General features: G+C 32.5%; 1 protein-coding gene across 2 annotated transcripts; it reads right to left on the bottom strand.

Moving 5' to 3' along the window:
- Positions 1–6,744: 6,744 nt before the first annotated feature.
- LOC145323345 (uncharacterized) lies at positions 6,745–21,667 on the bottom strand. 2 transcript variants are annotated; one of them, XM_080165770.1, is made up of 18 exons: positions 21,570–21,667; positions 21,316–21,352; positions 20,870–20,928; positions 20,332–20,363; positions 19,904–19,970; positions 17,281–17,381; positions 16,950–17,040; positions 16,066–16,137; positions 15,644–15,707; positions 15,360–15,441; positions 12,333–12,414; positions 12,066–12,146; positions 11,132–11,212; positions 10,751–10,828; positions 10,004–10,090; positions 9,473–9,526; positions 8,496–8,572; positions 6,745–6,906 (listed from the first exon to the last, which is right to left on the bottom strand). In XM_080165770.1, exons 1-18 carry the CDS (start codon positions 21,633–21,635, stop codon positions 6,840–6,842), a joined length of 1,278 nt encoding a protein of 425 aa, XP_080021896.1. In that variant the 5' UTR covers positions 21,636–21,667; the 3' UTR covers positions 6,745–6,839. The 2 variants fall into 2 exon arrangements, with proteins under 2 accessions (XP_080021896.1, XP_080021897.1); XM_080165771.1 differs by lacking the exons at positions 19,904–19,970; positions 20,332–20,363; positions 20,870–20,928; positions 21,316–21,352; positions 21,570–21,667 and adding an exon at positions 19,712–19,752.
- Between the last annotated feature and the right edge of the window lie 296 nt (positions 21,668–21,963).

Genomic DNA, 21,963 nt, shown 5'->3' with positions numbered 1-21,963 from the left:
CAATTTTGGTTTTAGGGGAAATCCAGTTTTGTCCTGTTAAAATTTTCCAAATGGAATTTTTTTTGAAAACGAGGATAATAATATCCATTAAATCAAAGTTACCAATTAATTTAAAATGTAATGTACTATTGTGATTAATTTTGTCATATCTTAAGCGAATTTTTTTTTAATTACAGTATTATTTTTTAATGCATCTATTACCGTTTAAAATAATATAATATATAATATTACAGATCATAAACTTTTAGCCCCAACACACAGTGAGCCCAGGAATCCAATTTTGTGGAAAAAAATAATAACTTCCTTATTTTTCAACCAAATCAAACAATTTTTTTTTTAATTAAAAGGTTTTTATAGTACCTTTTACAGAATTAACAAGATTATCCCTTCCTCCCTCTCTAGATGATTGGGGGGTCAAAATATCACCCCCAAAAATTGGTTTTTGGTTGATTTTGACCCAGGCCACTTTAAATGGCCATCACGGCCAGGGAAGTGATGGGGAAAAAATTGTGCAAAATAGCAAAGATGGGCAATGGCCCAGTGTGTCAGTTGACATGTGTCCCAGGCTTGTCAGCCAAGCAGTCTGGCTGCACTGGCATGCCAAAAATCCTCAAAAACTTCAATTTTTGACAATTTTTGCAACCTTTAACTGCGTCTGTCGGACAAATGGCCGGTCAGAACAACTCTGGCCGCACACCCGCCAATCCGGCTTGGAATGACCTACAAAAAAGTGGTAATACATGTGGCTGCGCCACAAACACACGCCGCCCTGTGTGCAAAAAACACAACAAAAAATTGTTATTTTTTTGGTGTGCTAACTTTGCCGCCAATTAAAGGACGGAAGGCGGCCGGCAATTATCTCTGACTTCTTCTGAGTGCAGTTAGAGCCGGCCATTGTGGTTCTAAAGATACCTTTAGATTTCTGGTAGCCCCTCCAGGAGGCCCTCAGGGTCCAATACACAAGGGCATAGTAAAATTTTATTTTAAGGTGCTATAACTTTTCCACCACTGGTGGGAAAATTTTATGCCATGATTTTTCGGAAAGGCATTTTGCCAGATTTTTACCCTGTAAAAGGATTTTTCTCTATAATGAAATCCGTCAACAAATTATATAAGGATTATACACTAAAAATAGCTTTAAACGACCTTTACAAAAATATCTATAGAGGTTAAGCAACTAAGTGAAAGTTGATAAGACCAATGGGATCCTCTTATATATTGCCTAATTAATGCTAGAACTTCATCCTAAAAATTTTCACCTCGTTGCTAAAAAGATCAAGGTATTTGAATCAGAGCTTAAAAAAATATTCAACGTGCTTTTTTTTGCATTTTCACCAACTTTCTTTAATATGGATTCAAGAGGTTTTTTTTATACAAAACTATTTAGTTTCTTGTTATCCAGCGTTAGATAATTGCACAACCTTTCTAAAATGTTATTACATTACATCCTAAGTTAATATTTGATTAAATGGCAAGTAAAACAAAAAAAAATTTAAAAATATTTTTTTGGGGAGATTTTTGTATCTAAATTTCGTGAATTCTAGGGTAACAACTTCAGAAGGCCATAAAAACTTTAATTTTTTAAATTTTTCATTAATTTAAAATGGCAAACCTCCTCTAATATGATGAATTTTAACATGGACTTTCAAAATAATTGATTTTCTAAAGTTCGATTTTGGGCATAAATAATTTTTTCCACAAAGTTGGATTCCTGGGCTCACTGTGCAACAGCTTATTTTCCTAATTAAAACCACCCATATGTAATAGCATTATAGCTAATTACATCACACACAAATTTAATAAAATATCTGAAAAAATAAATCAACAATCATGTTTAAATTGACATACGGACTTTTTGATAGAAACCAGGTTTCTTAATATCTAAATAATTCAGGAGTCATCATGTAAAGTTTAAAACCGACGGAAGATCTTAACATGGCAATCGTTCCAACCCTAAAGGTGCAAATGCTTCGCCTTTAAAAGTGTTTTTGGACGGACGGTCAACAGTTGATAGAGTAGCGACGCTATTAACTCAGGCTTATCTGCCACACCTACGAATGCGTGTGAAAAAAATTATAGATGGTTACGACGCAAAAAAGTACTGTAGGATAAATGTGCATAAACTACTCAAAACTTTAGGTTTTCGTGCGTCTGTTTCAAATGAATACAAAAGATATTATGTAGCTACATAAAAGCAGTGGCGTGTACAAGGTTTTGTCAGTAGGGCACAACTGAAAAACTTGACATCCCCCTTAAACCCCTTAGGCAACAAGAAATGGATATAATCTCATAGTCAGGGAGAAGGGGTAAATTTGAGCCTTAATTTCATGGGGGGTGTGACTTTTTTAGTAGCGAAGCTACTCTATAATTCACAATGTCCGTCCGTCCGTCTGTCCGTCTGTCCGTCTGTCCGTCCGTCCGTAATTAATGAATTGGGGGAAACGTGATTTTCTCGGCTCCTATAAAAGATAGAGAGCTGAAATTTTTTGACAACATTCCCATCATTAAGGAGCACAATTAACTATAAAACATCAATGGCGGTCGGACTGCTTTATAGCAGGTTTTAGGCTATTTTTTATATTTTCCAAATTTTCCCCATATCTTTGGTGTTTATGGTCCGATTTTCAAAATTTTTTCAGTTAAAGATATCAAAATTAAATTTCCCGTCATTTGAAGAAAACAACAATGACGGTCAGACTGCCTTTTTGCAGGTTTTTGGCTATTTTTATATTTTTCACATTTTTCTCCATATCTTTGGTGTTTATGGTCCGATTTTCGAAATTTTTTCAGTTAAAGATATTAAAATTAAATTTTCTGTCGTTTGAAGAAAACAACAATGACAGTCAGACTGCCTTTTTGCAGGTTTTTGGCTATTTTTATATTTTTCACATTTTTACCCATATCTTTGGTGTTTATGGTTCAATTTTCATAAATTTTTCAGTTAAAGATATGAAAATTAAATTTCTGGCGTTTTATGAAAAGAAACAATGGCGGCCAAACTGCCTTTTACCAGGTTTTTGGCTATTTTTATATGTTGATATATTTCCCCATATCTTTGGCATTTTGGGTCCAATTTTAAAACTTTTTTGCATTAACAGTTTCAAAATATTTTTTCCCATTGTTATGTGCATCTAGTATGTAATTTACTTTAACCATCTTCATCATACAAAATAAAACAAGGTTTCATGTTTATTTTCTCCAATAAATCTATTATTGATTTTAAATCTACTTCTACGTATTCCCATCCACAATTTTTGTGCTTCGCTACTTATGGATGTTGTCATCCTTGTTTGCTTTATAACCCCCTCTTGGCTTCATTAGGAGGGAGGAAAAAGGGGGTGTAGAGAAAACCCATGTCAAAGGGGGATGACTTCTAGGGAGGTAATTAAATCCCCCTTATTTTTGCCAGATGGGTGGCTACATCCCCCTCTGCACGCCTCTGTTAAAAAGTCTTTTTGTTTTAAATATTTTTTAAAATTCTCAGATCATTATATGTTTCATCTAACTTTGAGTTTAGTTTAAGTAACATAAAATATTGATAAAACATCTACTTAAAATGTATTTATTTCTTTTTTTCTAATTAAACCATTTTAGCATCAAATAGCATTTAATCCTTGTTATAAATATGTTGAAAGATAGATTATTCTAATTTCAATTCTGCATTTTTTCTTGTTGCTAACCAATTTAATTTGATTGCATTCTTGGGCCATTAATTCATTGACAAGGACGACCACATCCATATTATCAGAGATGCAGACGGAAGGACAAAGTATGCTATTGTATAGATACTTATTGGTCATGGGAACCATCATAAAACATTTCAGACATCTATCTTTAATAGATGCTTAGTAATTATAGAATCAATTAAAATATTATATTTGTCTTTATTAGAATAGATGTAGAATATACGTGGATATTATGACAAGGGAAAGAGGTAGTCGATTTAGGTTGTTATTTCCCCTGTCATTTAACGGTCAGTTTGAATATCCAGTAGGAGGAGAGGAAATGGGGTAAAGGGGGAGATCGTTATTTTAGCCTGCTACAAGGTTCACTTTAGTAAAGAACATAAAAGTCTGGTGTAAGATCCAAGTAATAATCAATCCATGCATTTTTATTAGCAAATGTGATTACTTGCAAAGAAATTATTGTACTTAAACAAGCACAATTATGCGCAGTATAGACTATTTTCTGCGGAATTTGAAAATAAAAATTACAGGATTGATTCCTGTTTTGTTGGTTCAAACACTACAAATTTTCATCTAACTTTTGTATAGAAAATTGTCTATAAATGAATACAATACATTTAATTTCAAAATAGCGAAGAATAGCGAAAATAAATCATTATGAGAGTCCTATTGCAAAATATTGTTAGGCCAGTAGCCTAAATTTTTTAATTAAATTTAAACGGCTCATATCCGTAAAAAAACGGACTGTTTTGCTGGCTATATTTGCGGGAAATCTTCGCTAAAATAAAAATATCCAAAATCTAGTACTATTAAACGAAAGAAATTTATAAATTAAATATTTTGGGTTACATAACACAAAAATACATAAAAAAAATGAATTCACAAGTTAAAACCAGTAAAGTCTTAACACTATTTATTGTGTAGTTTGAAAATTTATTGCGTAAAGGAAGATCTTAGTTGTATTGGTTGCATTTAAGTGTTATTATTTGTTCTTATTTATTTTCATGATTATTTTTATAATATAGCCGTTTATTAAAAACTTAAATGGTTTTATTTTTATATTAATTATAACAACCCTTCCTTATGCCTTTGAGTCTATAGAGTCTATGGCCGATACCTCTGTGATGTGTATTTCCTATATTGAGCGAAGCCCCTGTCAATCTAAATTAACTTATAAGTCAGAGTCCAGCAATCATTATTGATGGATTTTGTTTTGTGAAAATCAGAGTACTAAATTATACTGTATTGTACTGTAAATTATACTGGTTCCCAAAGAATTAGGAAACCGTTTTCTGAAAAACTTTGGCTTTGACATAGTTCCTTGAATAAGAAAATGACAAATAATTTCAAGTTGTGCATAGAGAGATATCGTAATTTTAAATAAGAAAGAATTGATGTATTTCATATTAATCTACCTTTGTCTCTATTTTCATATTGATTGTAGACATATTTATAGACATGTCTAAAAACTATTGCACATAGAATACTGTCAAATCACCATGCTACTTTCAAAAGGAATATACGTAAAAAGTTTAGATGATAAATCCCTTTATTAGATCAATGATATATGTGATATGTGAAATGATTTTTAAAGTAAATCGTTGTCTGCTTGATATTCCTTTTTTAAATGAATGAATTATTGTGTTTGATTGATCATCTAGAATAGGAAATCTATTCTTAAAGCAATATAAATCAAGACATGTCAGACGCACAAAACTGCACTTTACTGCAGTCGCGTGGTATTTATTTGAGAAAATAATTAAAACATAAAAATATTTATTTTTTAAAAGCGAAGCTTTTCTATAATTAGGGTCGGTCCGTACGTCCGTCCGTCCGAGATAGATAGCTTTTATTCGTTAATTTAGGCATGTTAGAATTGTCCTATCGATTTCAAACTTTGCATGATGATTCCTGTAGTAGTTAGGTAAGATTTAAAAAGCGTTGCAACTTTATAATCATTACCAGAATGCCCGTACGTCCATTTTAAACATGTTGATTTTTCTACTTTTTTAAAAGCAAATTTTTATGTGAACTAATTATCCGTTTGATCTGATTTTTGCTATATTGATTCCTGTGACAACAAAGAACAATATTATAAGCGAAGCAACTCTATAATCAAGTCCTAAAAATGTAAGTATGTCCATAAACATTATTTTGTATCAAGCAGTTTTTCAACAAATTTACATACAATTTTGCGTCGACTCTTATACTTTTATATTATGATTATTCAGTTCAGACACTATACAGGTGTTAATGTCCGTTTGTCCTACCGTTTCAGTGCTTCGCTTTTATGGATGTTGTCATCCTTGTTAAAGTTAGTATTCACAAAGGGCTGCCGACCTCTAATAGATATTTATATCTAAAACTAGACGTTACTTTTTATTTTAACACAAAAGGTGTTATTTTATTAATCATCATTGGAAAATGATAAAAAATCTATGAAAATTTAAATGACTTCCATAAACTAATTTAGTATAGCAATATGATATATGTATAAATGGCTGAATTACTGTTAACTTCAAGGATCTAAAGGGGTAAGACAATGATCGATAAATTGATGTACTTTCCCAATGATGATACTCAAAATTACCCATTCTGCAGATTACAATCAGTGGTTGAAACATTTAAACACTTATGTAAATTAATCAACCAATCGAAATTAACTAAAGTGACCAAGTTGTTAAGCCAACGAATACGAAAACGTTATTTTAACTTTAGGGACGAGTGTACTAAATAGCTCATTGTCCCCTCTCTCTGGTTAACTTAGTATAGCTTCTTGGATTGTCTAACTGTAGCTGAAAAAAACTAACATTTTAGATAACAAATTTATTACAAAGAGAGGCGTAGGTTTCTGGTAGAATCCGTAAAGGTGTGTGTTTAAGGCTTAAAAATAGTAGTAGAACGATAATATTCACTAAATATGTGTATTTCGTATTAAAAAGAACTACAGACAAAATTTTTTTTTTTTTAGTTAACATACATTTTTATCGTTCTACTACTGTTTTTAACTTATAACACAACCTTTACGGATTCTACCAGAAACCTACCTACCCCTCTCTTTTTAAAGATTAATTACACATATATTTACAAATACATAAAATGATGGAAGATCAATTTAAACATAGATATTATAACAGTAAATAATCACAGAATTTAAAGCTCTTCTTTAACTTTTTCTTTCTCTACTTCGTTATTTAGACGCTCAGCATGCTTGCGAAATCTGAAATAAAATAAATCCTTGTCAAGCTAGAAAAAAGTCTTTTTTTGTGCCTTTTCCAGGGTTAGAAAATGTAACTTTTCCTATGTGAACAAGTATGACAACATCCATAAAAGAGAATTAAGCTCTGAAGCGGTAATACAAACGAATATGAACACTTATAGCAAGGAAATCCAGACATTAAAATGTTTGGGTAGATAATCAACCCCCAACCCCCTCCCCCCCACTTGGACGTTCTTGACTTGAAGTGTGTCTCAGAACTGAATAGCGTGAATACTAATGTAGGTCAAAAAGAATTGTAAGTAAATTTGTTGTAAAACTGCATAAATATGGGATATATATACTGTATAGGTTCATTCATACATTTTTAGGACTTGATTATAGACATGCTCACTTACATTGTACTTTGTTGTCCTTGGAATCAGTATTCCAAAATCAGATTAATAGGAAAATTATATAACGTTGAAAAAATTAACATGTTGTAAACACACGTAAAGACATAACGAGTATAAAGTTGCCACGCTTACTTAAGCGTACCCAACTATTACAGGAATCACCATTCCAAGTTTCAAATCGATAAAACAATTCTATCATGCCTAAACGGTCGAACGGACCGACCCTAATGATAGAAAAGCTTCCAATTTAACAAGAGATTAAAGAGATATTTACATAATAAGGTTTAAATATAAATTTATACATATGATAAGTATTTTTAATTTTGAATATTTATTTCAAAGCAAAAATGACAACAACATTCGGAATGGTTCAGCTTCTCTGCGACCACGAATACCTCCAGCTTTGATACTCACACCTCCAAAACTACCTCCCAAGGGTCCTCTAGCGCCTCCAGCTTTAATGGATACACCTCCAGCAGCTGGACGCCTGAGGAATGGTTCAGCTTCTCTGCGGCCACGAATTCCTCCAGCTTTGATGCTGACACCTCCAACACTACCTCCCAAAGGTCCTCTATCGCCTCCAGCTTTAATGGATACACCTCCAGCAGCTGGACGCCTGAGGTATGGTTCTGCTTCTCTGCGGCCACGAATTCCTCCAGCTTTGATGCTGACACCTCCAACACTACTTCCAAGAGGTCCGCTAGCACCTCCAGCTTTAATAGATATTTCCCCGGCTGACGGACGTCTAGGATTTGCTTGCATAGTTGATATGCCTACAAGAATGAAGCAAAATATTACTGATGTCTTCATTTTGATACTTGAAATGACTGATATGATTAACCACAAAAACATTTTTTTATATACCAAATTAAATTAGGCATTTTGACCGCTAAGCGGTAGGCATATTTTCCCCTTTATGCTTGGATATACCTCCCCTCTCCCCCTAATCGCACGATAAAGTTTACCTGAACCTCCCACATATGATAAAGTATTTCATAACCCTACTCATCAAAGTTTATCAAATACAGGTTAAAATTTTAATATGCCCAAACGATTATAAAATAAATCACGTATTCTATCTGATTATATGTCTGTATCCTAAGAATTTGAAAACTACAGAACAGACTTAAGTATGTTAAGGACTAATGGACGGACTAACAAAGAGAACTTTACAGTAGCTTCGGTACTAAAAATTACCTTTTGTCGACAATTCCCTCGGCAGTTAATCGTCTGTCAACGGCGGAGAGAATTTGACTGATTAAAATCTTATCATCCTAAAATTAAACAATTTTTAAATTAAATACAGATCGACATACAGAAAGGTAGACATGAACAGAAACATAAAGACAGACAGACTTCGCGAGGTTTGCTATATAGGCGATAAAGAGAATGCTTCAGTTTTATCCTTATACTAAAGTAACAGGATGTTTGTCTGTTTGTCAGTGTGTCTGGATCTCGCTAACCGCTGAACCGATCGAGTTCTCCTTAACAGTGTAGCTTCTCATAGGTCCCGGGTTTATAACTATTTTCTTGGAGGCTGGGACAACCTCACCCCCCCCCCCCAAAAAAAAAAAAATTAGAATTCCCCCCCTCCCCCCCAAAAAATAATTTTTTAACTAAAATTAAAAATGATGGGGGGGGGGGCACCGGACACCCCCCCCCCAAAATAAAAAAAAACTTTCCACCCCCCATGGGCGAAGCCGCTAGTAGCAATATAATGAAGTATGGCAACATCCATAGATAGAGGCTAAAATAATTATTTGGTCTGATACAAATTCTATTTCATGGATTAGATTCATAAACATGCAAGAAAGGGATGTTGACAACCCCCCTTTTAAATTGAAATTGGAAAGTTCTTCCCAATTACCCTGCATGTGCCGTGAGCACGGCACTGATTAGATTGTACTTTTAATAGATTTCCTTTTACATTGATGTAGGTTTTGTGAATATTTAATTGGTTAAATCAAAATTAATTTTCATATCTATAGTTATCAAAACATATCGTCATATTTTAACCTGTCCTATTTTTAACGCCTATTTTTGGACAAGAAAATTTTCCTTACTCTTAAAGGTCCATTTTTTGCATGACACGGTTTTATCCACGATTGAATCCGACACTTCGACACGGCAGCGGGCAGAATTTAAATAGTGTGAGAACAAGTATATCTACTTACATTTGCAGCAAAATCAGCTACATCTTCAATTATCACATCTCTTTGTTCAGGAAACTAAATAAAAAAGCATTAAGAAATTTTCTCGTATTCATTCTAATCTGGTAGATAGGAACCGGTTCTCATCCATACGAAAAAACTATGTCTAGCATCGTATTATATCCACCTTTCTACGAATATAAAAATGTACAATCATAAGATTAAAACCAGTTTTTTTAGCCCGTGCCTTCGGCATCTCGGGGCTAGTTTTAATCTTATAATTGTACATTCTGTATCCGCGGAAAGCGGTTTATAATACGATGAAAGAAATAACTATTAACTAATATTTTAACTAAAGAAACAGTATGCTCATTGTATGTATCTATGTCGATCTAAACAGCTAGACAGATCGTTCTAAAATTTATACTGATAAAGAGAAAATTTAAAACTATTGGAAAGTTGGCTTCAAGATGGGGCGTGGTCTTGAGAATTAAATCCATGCCCTAAAGTTACTAGTTCAGAACAGTAAAATAATAGAATAATTAATAAATTTACCTCAATAAATGCCTTTTTGTAGAATTCAATTGTTTCTTTAAAAGCAACATCAGGTTCCGATGGTTTGAAATCCAGCATTTCAATGGCCTAAGAAAATATATTTGGATTATATCAATATAATGGATGTTTCTTGATTTTGATAAAATGACAATTTTTAAATTGAATGTTTACATCGAAAATGCAATAATTACACTAACATTTAGGAATCTTTAACATGACGCCAAGCATGTTGAAAAAGCTTAGAATCCATAACTCTGTCTATCTGTATGTATATATACTCTTTTGTATAATTTTTGATACTTTGTTGTTCTATTCTTCATACTTTATCTTAATTAGTATACTACTTATAGATTTTGCAATAATTTTTTACAATTCTTTCTCTCTTAAATATGATATTCATGTTTATGTATGTGAAAGATATGTTTAATTAATAAGGTATAACATAAAGTATTAAACTATAGAATACACTATACTTGTTTTTGCTAGCTGTCTTCATTGACATGCATTGAATCTTTGGGTAAATATTATTACCATTTTCGATCTGTCTGCTAGTGTAAAAGAAAACTATTATTCAAATACTTTAAGGTTTCAACTTGTTTAAATAACCCCAAATTTTAAACAATGTATGTGTAGATAGGTGTACTTAAATTTAGTATCTTTGCCTTAAGCCTTTGTCCACAACATGCTGCTTAGGCCCTAGCTTCTAAAAACTAACATTTGCTTTGATCTGTTTTGTCGATGTTTTACCTTTGTTATATCTAATGGTCCCTGCAAAACAGTTGGATAACCATAATATCCATGCTCCTCTGATAGCTCGGTTTTTACCTGAATAGATAGATAACTTTCAATATTACATAATAGGACGATTTTAGTAGCGAAGCTACTCTTTAAGTGTGTGTGTCTTTCTGTCCTTCTGTAGTGTTAGGGGGTTGTAATGAACTAATTCACTCCCCTATCATTAAACTATCCTTATTGTTTTCTTTATGTAATATCCTATCACTTCCTCTTTCCTATACCTTAATCTTTCCCCCCTTCACTAACCCTTTCACTTCAACATTAAAAGGAGAAAAATTAAACCCCTATAATTTAGAAAGGTTTTGAAACTTTGGATTCAGAAAAAATAATTACATTTTCAACATTCAATAATTTAGCAATTTTTAGAACAATCTCAGTAAGTGTAAATTCTTCTATCATGGCAATGTTGTAGGCCTAAAAAATAAAAAAAATATTAGGTTTATCCATAAAAATATGAAGAAAAAAACAAAGATGACAACATCTTTATGTATCGAATCACAAAAAAATCCTAGACGGGAACACGGACAAGGAGATTTTAAAAGCATTTGTTAAACTCAAGAATAGAAATATATTAGAGAAAATATAACGAAATATCACTTTTTTTTATATATAAAAAAAAATATATTTTGAAGTATGACTGATAGACTGGCGGAAAAGGAAATTACATACTGAGCTGAAAGCTTATTGGAATGGGGAATCTTCGTAAAAAAATCGGCCGCCTATCTTAAAAAGCAGCAGAGAAAAATCACATTTCCCTCAAAGCAATGACCGACTGACGGACAAACAGATAAACTGAATTGTCAATTTGTTTGTAAAAAAAAAGGTACCAACAAGGATGACAACATCCATAAGTAGCGAAGCTCAAAAATTATGGATGGATATTCGGAAAAAAATAACTATAGAGCAGTTTCATAAAAAATAAACTAAAAAAATCACGAAACCTTGTAAGATTTATAACGTAAAATCTAGGAATCAATCTAGCACCTCAACCAAGAATCAAATCTTTATGAGACTTTGTGAGGTTGTAAATTGTGAATTTATTTAATCTTTAAAAATATCAGCCGTCTATCTCGAATATGAATAAAGAAAATCATGAAATATTAAAAATCTAGGAATCGATCTAGCACCACAGTTAATTTATGAAACTTGGTGAAAATATGAAGAATGTTAGCATGTTTAATCTCTGAAACTTTCAGCCTTCTATCTTTTATAGGAGCCTAGAAAATCACGTTTCCTACTTCGCTTCGCTACTAAAAAAAATTTTAACCTGATTATAACAAGATGGCCCTTTTTTGATAATTAGTTCAATGGCAGTTGCAATGTCTTCCACATAAGTCAGAGAACTTTTCTGAAAAGAGATCAATTTTCTTGAAATTTTCGTTATTGATTCTATGGCATATTCGTGAAGCTTTTTATAAAAAATGACGTAATACTGGCCTATCATTGATAATTTGTATTGTATGACGTCATTTTTTATAAGGACTGAAAGGAGCTTAATATTTCTGTTATCTACATACTTTATTTTTATGTTTACCTTTTTTTCAACAGTTTCAGGTATTTGAAGAGGTCTATTGATGACATCATAAAATTCTAGCCACATTTGGTGAATCCAAAATCTAAGCAAAACTAAATTTAATTCATCATACAATTAAACCTTTAGAAGTGTTACAGCATTATTAATAGGTCTTAAAAGTCTTATGTAACCAACAAATCTAAAATCTCTGTAGTGTCCCTAGCTCCAATAACATCAGCTATCCTTATGGAGATATATTACAGACCTCCATAATTAGATATAAGTTGATTACCTCTCTGTAGTGTCCCTAGCTCCAATAACATCAGCTATCCTTATGGAGATATATTATAGACCTCCATAATTAGATATAAGTTGATTACCTCTCTGTAGTGTCCCTAGCTCCAATAACATCAGCTATTCTTATAGAGATATATTATAGACCTCCATAATTAGATATAAGTTGATTACCTCTCTGTAGTGTCCCTAGCTCCAATAACATCAGCTATCCTTATGGAGATATATTATAGACCTCCATAATTAGATCTATAAGTTGATTACCTCTCTGTAGTGTCCCTAGCTCCAATAACATCAGCTATTCTTATGGAGATATATTATAGACCTCCATAATTAGATATAAGTTGATTACCTCTCTGTAGTGTCCCTAGCTCCAATAACATCAGCTATTCTTATAGAGATATATTATAGACCTCCATAATTAGATATAAGTTGATTACCTCTCTGTAGTGTCCCTAGCTCCAATAACATCAGCTATCCTTATGGAGATATATTATAGACCTCCATAATTAGATCTATAAGTTGATTACCTCTCTGTAGTGTCCCTAGCTCCAATAACATCAGCTATTCTTATGGAGATATATTATAGACCTCCATAATTAGATATAAGTTGATTACCTCTCTGTAGTGTCCCTAGCTCCAATAACATCAGCTATTCTTATGGAGATATATTATAGACCTCCATAATTAGATATAAGTTGATCCTCTCTGTAGTGTCCCTAGCTCCAATAACATCAGCTATTCTTAAGGAGATATATTATAGACCTCCATAATTAAATATAAGATGATTACCTCTCTGTAGTGTCCCTAGCTCCAATAACATCAGCTATTCTTATGGAGATATATTATAGACCTCCATAATTAGATATAAGTTGATTACCTCTCTGTAGTGTCCCTAGCTCCAATAACATATGCTATCCTTATGGAGATATATTACAGACCTCCATAATTAGATATAAGATGATTACCTCTCTGTAATGTTCCTAGCTCCAATAACATCAGCTATTCTTATGGAGATATATTATAGACCTCCATAATTAGATATAAGTTGATCCTCTCTGTAGTGTCCCTAGCTCCAATAACATCAGCTATTCTTATGGAGATATATTATAGACCTCCATAATTAAATATAAGATGATTACCTCTCTGTAGTGTCCCTAGCTCCAATAACATCAGCTATTCTTATGGAGATATATTATAGACCTCCATAATTAGATATAAGTTGATTACCTCTCTGTAGTGTCCCTAGCTCCAATAACATATGCTATCCTTATGGAGATATATTACAGACCTCCATAATTAGATATAAGATGATTACCTCTCTGTAATGTTCCTAGCTCCAATAACATCAGCTATCCTTATGGAGATATATTACAGACCTCCATAATTAGATATAAGTAGATTACCTCTCTGTAATGTCCCTAGCTCCAATAACATCAGCTATTCTTATGGAGATATATTATAGACCTCCATAATTAGATATAAGTTGATTACCTCTCTGTAGTGTTCCTAGCTCCAATAACATCAGCTATTCTTATGGAGATATATTATAGACCTTCATAATTAGATCTATAAGTTGATTACCTCTCTGTAGTGTCCCTAGCTCCAATAACATCAGCTATTCTTATGGAGATATATTATAGACCTCCATAATTAGATCTATAAGTTGATTACCTCTCTGTAGTGTCCCTAGCTCCAATAACATCAGCTATTCTTATGGAGATATATTATAGACCTCCATAATTAGATCTATAAGTTGATTACCTCTCTGTAGTGTCCCTAGCTCCAATAACATCAGCTATTCTTATGGAGATATATTATAGACCTCCATAATTAGATCTATAAGTTGATTACCTCTCTGTAGTGTCCCTAGCTCCAATAACATCAGCTATTCTTATGGAGATATATTATAGACCTCCATAATTAGATCTATAAGTTGATTACCTCTCTGTAGTGTCCCTAGCTCCAATAACATCAGCTATTCCTATGGAGATATATTATAGACCTCCATAATTAGATCTATAAGTTGATTACCTCTCTGTAGTTTCCCTAGCTCCAATAACATCAGCTATTCTTATGGAGATATATTATAGACCTCCATAATTAGATCTATAAGTTGATTACCTCTCTGTAGTGTCCCTAGCTCCAATAACATCAGCTATTCTTATGGAGATATATTATAGACCTCCATAATTAGATCTATAAGTTGATTACCTCTCTGTAGTGTCCCTAGCTCCAATAACATCAGCTATTCTTATGGAGATATATTATAGACCTCCATAATTAAATCTATAAGTTGATTACCTCTCTGTAGTGTCCCTAGCTCCAATAACATCAGCTATTCTTATGGAGATATATTATAGACCTCCATAATTAGATCTATAAGTTGATTACCTCTCTGTAGTGTCCCTAGCTCCAATAACATCAGCTATTCTTATGGAGATATATTATAGACCTCCATAATTAGATCTATAAGTTGATTACCTCTCTGTAGTGTCCCTAGCTCCAATAACATCAGCTATTCTTATGGAGATATATTATAGACCTCCATAATTAAATCTATAAGTTGATTACCTCTCTGTAGTGTCCCTAGCTCCAATAACATCAGCTATTCTTATGGAGATATATTATAGACCTCCATAATTAGATCTATAAGTTGATTACCTCTCTGTAGTGTCCCTAGCTCCAATAACATCAGCTATTCTTATGGAGATATATTATAGACCTCCATAATTAGATCTATAAGTTGATTACCTCTCTGTAGTGTCCCTAGCTCCAATAACATCAGCTATTCTTATGGAAACATATTGCAGACCCATAGATTTGTGCAACTCTTCTACAAAAAAATGAAAATTTCAATGAAAAGTGAAAATTTTTTCCCAGAAATGAATTAAGTTGGCCTGCCTTCACAAAGTAGCTACCTTGTTTAAATGTTACTTTTCTGAATAATTATTTTGGAGGATCATATCCCTTGAAAATTCTTTAAACATCAATATTGATTCTATCAACCTATATTAAAATATATGGTTAAAGATTACCTAAAGCCTCTTCTGCAGCAAGTTTAAAATGTCCATAAGAATTTGCCTGAAGCCCTTTTTCTACCTAAGAAATAGTACCTATAATATTAATATTACAATAATTTTTTTTCCTTTATATAAATAGATATAATGATTAAAGATATAATTTTTTGCTGCATTCCATGAGCTGCAATTAGTCCAACAAATAAAGATGCAACGCAGCTAGTTGTCAATACACCCAGAGGTAGTCAGTAAAAACTTTGCAACTACACCACAATTCTAAATGGCAATCTGCAGTTGTGAAAGCAGCAGATGCCATATTTAATATTTAACTTTATATTTATAACTTTATTTAACTTTATTTTAACTTTATATTTATATCTGTTGTTCGACAGACAGAAAAACATTCTATTACTTCTTTAGGAGTCAGTAAGTTAATTTACCTCAGATTGGTCTGTTGGTCTGATAGCATCAGTTTCTTTGGTTCTTTCCCAGTCAGGTTTTTTGTTACACACCTGTAATTAATAAAAATGATAAAACATAAGTTTCATAAATAAACTGCATAGTGTATAATATTTTTGAGAGCAAATAAATATGTTTTAAGAGAAGCATTTTTTTAACAGGCAAAACAGTATTAAACATGCTTGCATTGGGTTTTATCTAGGTGCTGTGATTCACTAAATTCCATTTGAAATTGTTGAAAATCTGGGCTTGATCTTTAAATGTGTAGCCGTTGCTGTAGCCGTGGCCAGAGGTACAGCCACTAACCGAATAACTAATCTTTAAATCAAATTGGCTATGCATCTTTAAATCACAATCACTTTTTAAATTTTTGGTAAAAATATGAAGGAAAAAAATATTAATAATACCTAAAAACTTCAAACATTTAAAAATCCATGTTTTATTGGCAGTACTGGCAGTGGCGACGGAACAGCTACAGCTACGACTATGGCTACGGCAATGGCTACACATTTAAAGATCCAGCTCTGGATATATTATGGTACGCCACTTGGAGTAAAACTTGTTTTGTGCTGTAACTTAACGGAAGTGGGTAAGAAATATTACACCCCCCATTAAAAGGAATATAACAGTATTGGACAAAAATCCAATAAAAAAAACAATCAAGATATAACAAACGTCCCCAAAGTTTTTAGGCCGAGAAGGAGAGAACAATGGAACAGTAAAATGTAGAGTATGATGTTCCCTCAATTCCCTGAGATTATAGACAGATAAAATAATCATGGTAAGATTATAAATAGGTATTAGGGACAGACCGGCACTAATGACACTTAGACGAGCCCCACGCCAAGGAGAAATGAAATATCACCTCATACACTGAATCTGTGCTTATGTATATGTAGAGTCCAATCTTCTCTGTCATAACCTCCACATTATCATTGATCCATTTTGGATGAAATCTATAATGGAGACATCTTGTGAGTATTTTTGACATTAACATTCAAGCCTTTTGGAGTGCAAGGAGTCCTAAAAGGATATATAAATGACTGGGTGAGAGGAATGAAATATATTGATTGTTAAAATAAATGACTTTTGCTTTCTACCTCTTATATAAGCTAAAAAAATATTTATCACAAAGCATACAAATTTACATACAGAAAGGCAATATAATTAACAAAAATTTAATTTTAAGTACTTACGTTGAAAAATCAATAAGGTAGTCAAATTTAGAAGTTTCATTAATGAATTGAACAAGGTCTGGGCACTGTCTAATGGCGTTTGAATCACAGTCTACGGCGTCCTTAATAATAAAATGATGATTTAACCAAGAAAAAAACGATAATATGTAATATTTGGCCTTTATACATAGAATACTGAGTCTCATATCAGGGAGTAAGGGAGGGGACAATGGGCAGTTAATTCAATTTTATAGTTGTGACCCTTTAATGTTGAAAACCCAGATATTTCCAGATAAAACAAGTATTTGCAATATAGCAACCTTTAGTGGAAATTTTTGACTTTTTGAATTGTTTTTAATTCGAAATGCACCATCCTTGAACTGATGCTTTACTACAAGCCTTTGATTCTAGAGATCAAAACCCTTGTTTACAATTCATTTCCATAATTGTTATTATTTAAACTTCGGAAAATTATGGAAACATACCATTTTACTTTTAAAAATCTTTTACCCAAATTTTTTTATTGTATTTATTAAAAAGCTTAGACATGAAAAAGCCTTTAAATATTTATATTACAAAACTTACTAAAACAATTACCTTCCTACAGAACTCAAGTTATTTCATTTAACGAAATAAAAATGAGATACCTTGCGTCAAAATTTGATACTACATAAATAAAATAGTTGAGAACATAAGTACATCTTAATTTTAAAGATCTTAAGGTTTAAGTAACATATCTTAGGATAACTGGTAGCTGCGCTCCTAGCATCCAGGACAGAAAAATAAAATAACACCATCTTGAGATTTTAATGATAAACAAACCTTGAACAACTCAGGACTTCGTGAATTTTCCCTAAAATTTTGAAATTAATCGGATCATTAATTACAGAAATATTAAGCTAAAGACAAAAAACTTTTGCCTTTACATTAAAACAATAAGAAACATCTAACATGTCTAAAGTAACGAAAAGAGCTAACCGTTACGGATGTACAAATGTGCGGGACCTAATCATAGGAAGGCTTTGCTCATAATAACTAATAATCTTAATATAATTTCTTTCTACAACGCACTAATCGGAATGAATTAACATTAAACAAGAATTAGATATAAAAAATGTAATGATTCAATTTATAAAATAATTTTCAAAATCAAAATATTCTGTCTGCTTGTTATTGTTTATCTTTTTGTTGACGCGCTAGTTTGCCGCAAGATTATGCATGATTTTGCGTGACGTCATTCATAATTGGTTAGAAACTGCTAAATTCTTGCATGTTCCCTTTAAGCCAGTCCCCAAAGTCTGAGACTCCTAAAAATTGGAGGTTGATAATCTCTATTACATGTATACTTAGTCACATATGGTTACCTTATCTACCATACAGGGAGGTTGATAATCTCTGTTATAGGTATACTGAGTCTCACATGCTTACCTTATCTACCATACGGGGAAGTTGATAATCTCTATTACAGGTATACTGAGTCTCATATGGTTACCTTATCTACCAAACATGGAGGTTGATAATCTCTATTACAGGTATACTGAGTCTCATATGCTTACCTCATCTACCAATCATGAAGGTTGATAATCTCTATTAGAGGTATACTGAGTCTCATATGCTTACCTTATCTACCATACAGGGGAGTTGATAATCTCTATAACAGGTATACTGAGTCTCATATGCTTACCTTATCTACCATACAGGGAAGTTGATTATCTCTATTACAGGTATACTGGGTCTCATATGCTTACCCTATCTACCATACAGGGAGGTTGATAATATATATTACAGATATACTGAGTCTCATATGCTTACCTTATCTACCATACAAGAAGGTTGATAATCTCTATTAGAGGTATACTAAGTCTCATATGCTTACCTTATCTACCATACAGGGAAGTTGATAATCTCTATTACAGGTATACTGAGTCACATATGCTTACCTTATCTACCATACAGGGAAGTTGATAATATCTATAACAGATATACTGAGCCTCATATGCTTACCTTATCTACCATACAGGGAAGTTGATAATATATATTACAGATATACTGAGTCTCATATGCTTACCTTATCTACCATACAAGAAGGTTGATAATCTCTATTAGAGGTATACTGAGTCTCATATGCTTACCTTATCTACCATAAAGGGAAGTTGATAATCTCTATTAGAGGTATACTGAGTCTCATATGCTTACCTTATCTACCATACATGGAGGTTCATAATCTCTATTACAGGTATACTGAGTCTCATATGCTTACCTTATCTACCATACAGGAAAGTTAATAATATCTATTACAGGTATACTGAGTCTCATATGCTTACCTTATCTACCATACAGGGAAGTTGATAATCTCTATTACAGGTATACTGAGTCTCATATGCTTACCTTATCTACCATACAGGGAAGTTGATAATCTATATTACAGGTATACTGAGTCTCATATGGTTACCTTATCTACCATACATGGAGGTTGATAATCTCTATTACAGGTATACTATGTCTCATATGCTTACCTTATCTACCATACATGGAGGTTGATAATCTCTATTACAGGTATACTGAGTCTCATATGGTTACCTTATCTACCAAACATGGAGGTTGATAATCTCTATTACAGGTATACTGAGTCTCATATGCTTACCTTATCTACCATACATGGAGGTTGATAATCTCTATTACAGGTGTACTGAGTTACATAAGGCTTTATCCTAAATTAAACACAGTAGATTAAAAAAAAAATTTAAAAATTCACCAACTCATGTTTTAAGGTACATAAACAGGATATTTTATTAATCATATGAAAGTCATTAAATGCACATAGTATTGATTTGTGCTTCTATGTGCCAATGCATTCCCATTTAGCTTAATTATCTCGTATGGATTGATTAGATTGAGTAACATCCAATAAACAACCAACCATTTGATTACACGATATTTGTCTAAGAAGTCCAAACTGTGCATGTTAATGAGTTGGGCCTGTTTATGGGCCAAGGCATTCCCTCTACTCTAACTATTAATGAGGCACACCTGACATAGCAGTGGTAGGAAGAAATAATTTCACAACTTTACCTTGTTTCAGAGTCCCAATGCCAGTTATTTCTGAGCATTAAAACAATTCAATCCGATCATAGTTCAATAAATAGAATAAGAAACATTAAGCTCTTGCTGTAATAGAAGCCACGATATTCATGATGTATGTCTATAGTAAAAGCTGGACAAAAAATCGGTCTTAAAATCGGTCATGGAGCGGTCAAACGGTCAAACGGTCATAAAAAAGTCATAATGTAGAAATTAAGATTTATTTAGAATTTCATCTAAATTTGATGCCACCTAACCGACTTTGACCAGACACCACGACACGACCGACACAGACCAGCTATCCTTATAAAATCAACTCTTGCCGACGTATAATTACTAAACTTGAAAAGTCATGAAGTTACAGCTCTCTATCTTACCTACAAAAAAATGACATTGAAAAAACTAGAAGGGGGGGGGGGGGGTAGTTACTCTTCACCTCACTTCTGCTAAAAGTAAAGCCCTAAACCTTAATTAACCTTTCCAAAGTTCCAAGAATTATTTTTATAAAGGTATCTTTGAATGTTTTCCTTGTGACTATGGTGATATCATATTTTTCTGTCTTTCTAAGTCTATCAATGACACAGCTACCTAAAAATAAACTTATAAGTGAGTATAGTGAGTCTGAGTATCCATCGTAGACCACTGGACCATTATGGTTCTCCTTTACAAAAAAAATCCCCTCCCGTAAAATTTTTTACTTTTTTTATATCTAAAATATTAAAAAAATTAGTTGCAAAATCAAACCCCCCTCCCCTTAAGTGCCCCATAGAGAACTCTAGAGGCGTAGCCGCTAGTAATAGATAAAGTAAAACAATATTTGGCCAAATAGACAACAAACCCTAATTCGATTTGTAGGTGATTCGAAAAGATCATCTACCGGACATGTAGCGGATAAAGAATAAGTAAATGTCAATGAAATATTTTAATGTCACTAAGATCCAAATGAAATAATTATAATATCAAAGATATATTTACCTATCATACCATTTCCTCCAAAGACGAGAATTTTTGTCTAAATAAAACGAGGATAGTTATGATTAATCGTTATGAATCTTTTTTATTATAAACTGGTTTAATCATGCCTATGCATTAGAAGTAAATTTTTTTCAAAGTTTAAGATCGATATATGAATTCTAACACGCCTAAAACCTTAAAATCAGAAATATGTTTGCTTCCAGAATAAAGGACTGACGTACGGACAAACCCTAATCTTAGAGTAGATATTTTACCTTTTCTTGTGCAAATGTTTTATACAGACATGTTAAAAACAATAAACTTGTTAGGAACTTATTCATATTAAGAGCATTTATATCTTTCTGAAATAATTCATCAAAATTAAAACAAGGATGACAACATCCATAAAAGTGAAGATCTAACATAAGAAGGAAGTACAAACAAGCAGTAACTCTTGTAAAGTGTCAGAACTTAATCAGGAGAACATTCATATTGTACCTAAAGAAGGTGTCTTAACTTTTTAAAGTTTTATTTTAAATAGCTAGTCGGTGTTTTAGTAAGTAATTTTCCATAGAATTTAGATATGCACTAGGTTTATTTGACCTCTTATTTTTTAAGTAATTTAAGTTTTAAAAAAATAATTAAGTCGGTTTTAAGGTTCTAAAACTC

Source organism: Acartia tonsa, chromosome 6 (assembly GCF_053477335.1).
Source record: "Acartia tonsa isolate MP-2025a chromosome 6, ASM5347733v1, whole genome shotgun sequence".
Classification (NCBI taxonomy): Eukaryota; Metazoa; Arthropoda; class Copepoda; order Calanoida; family Acartiidae; genus Acartia; species Acartia tonsa.
This window is presented reverse-complemented; position numbering and strand designations above follow the sequence as displayed.

Bases quoted from the DNA above. Each gene is read 5' to 3' on its own strand.
- LOC145323345 (XM_080165770.1), bottom strand. From the start codon at position 21,635: ATGAATAAGTTCCTAACAAGTTTATTGTTTTTAACATGTCTGTATAAA. The intron at 12,415-15,359 runs GTAATCAACTTA...AGTTTTGCTTAG, and splicing joins GCTAGGGACACTACAGAGAG to ATTTTGGATTCACCAAATGT. The intron at 11,213-12,065 runs GTTAAAATTTTT...TTTATTTTTTAG, and splicing joins GGCCATCTTGTTATAATCAG to GCCTACAACATTGCCATGAT.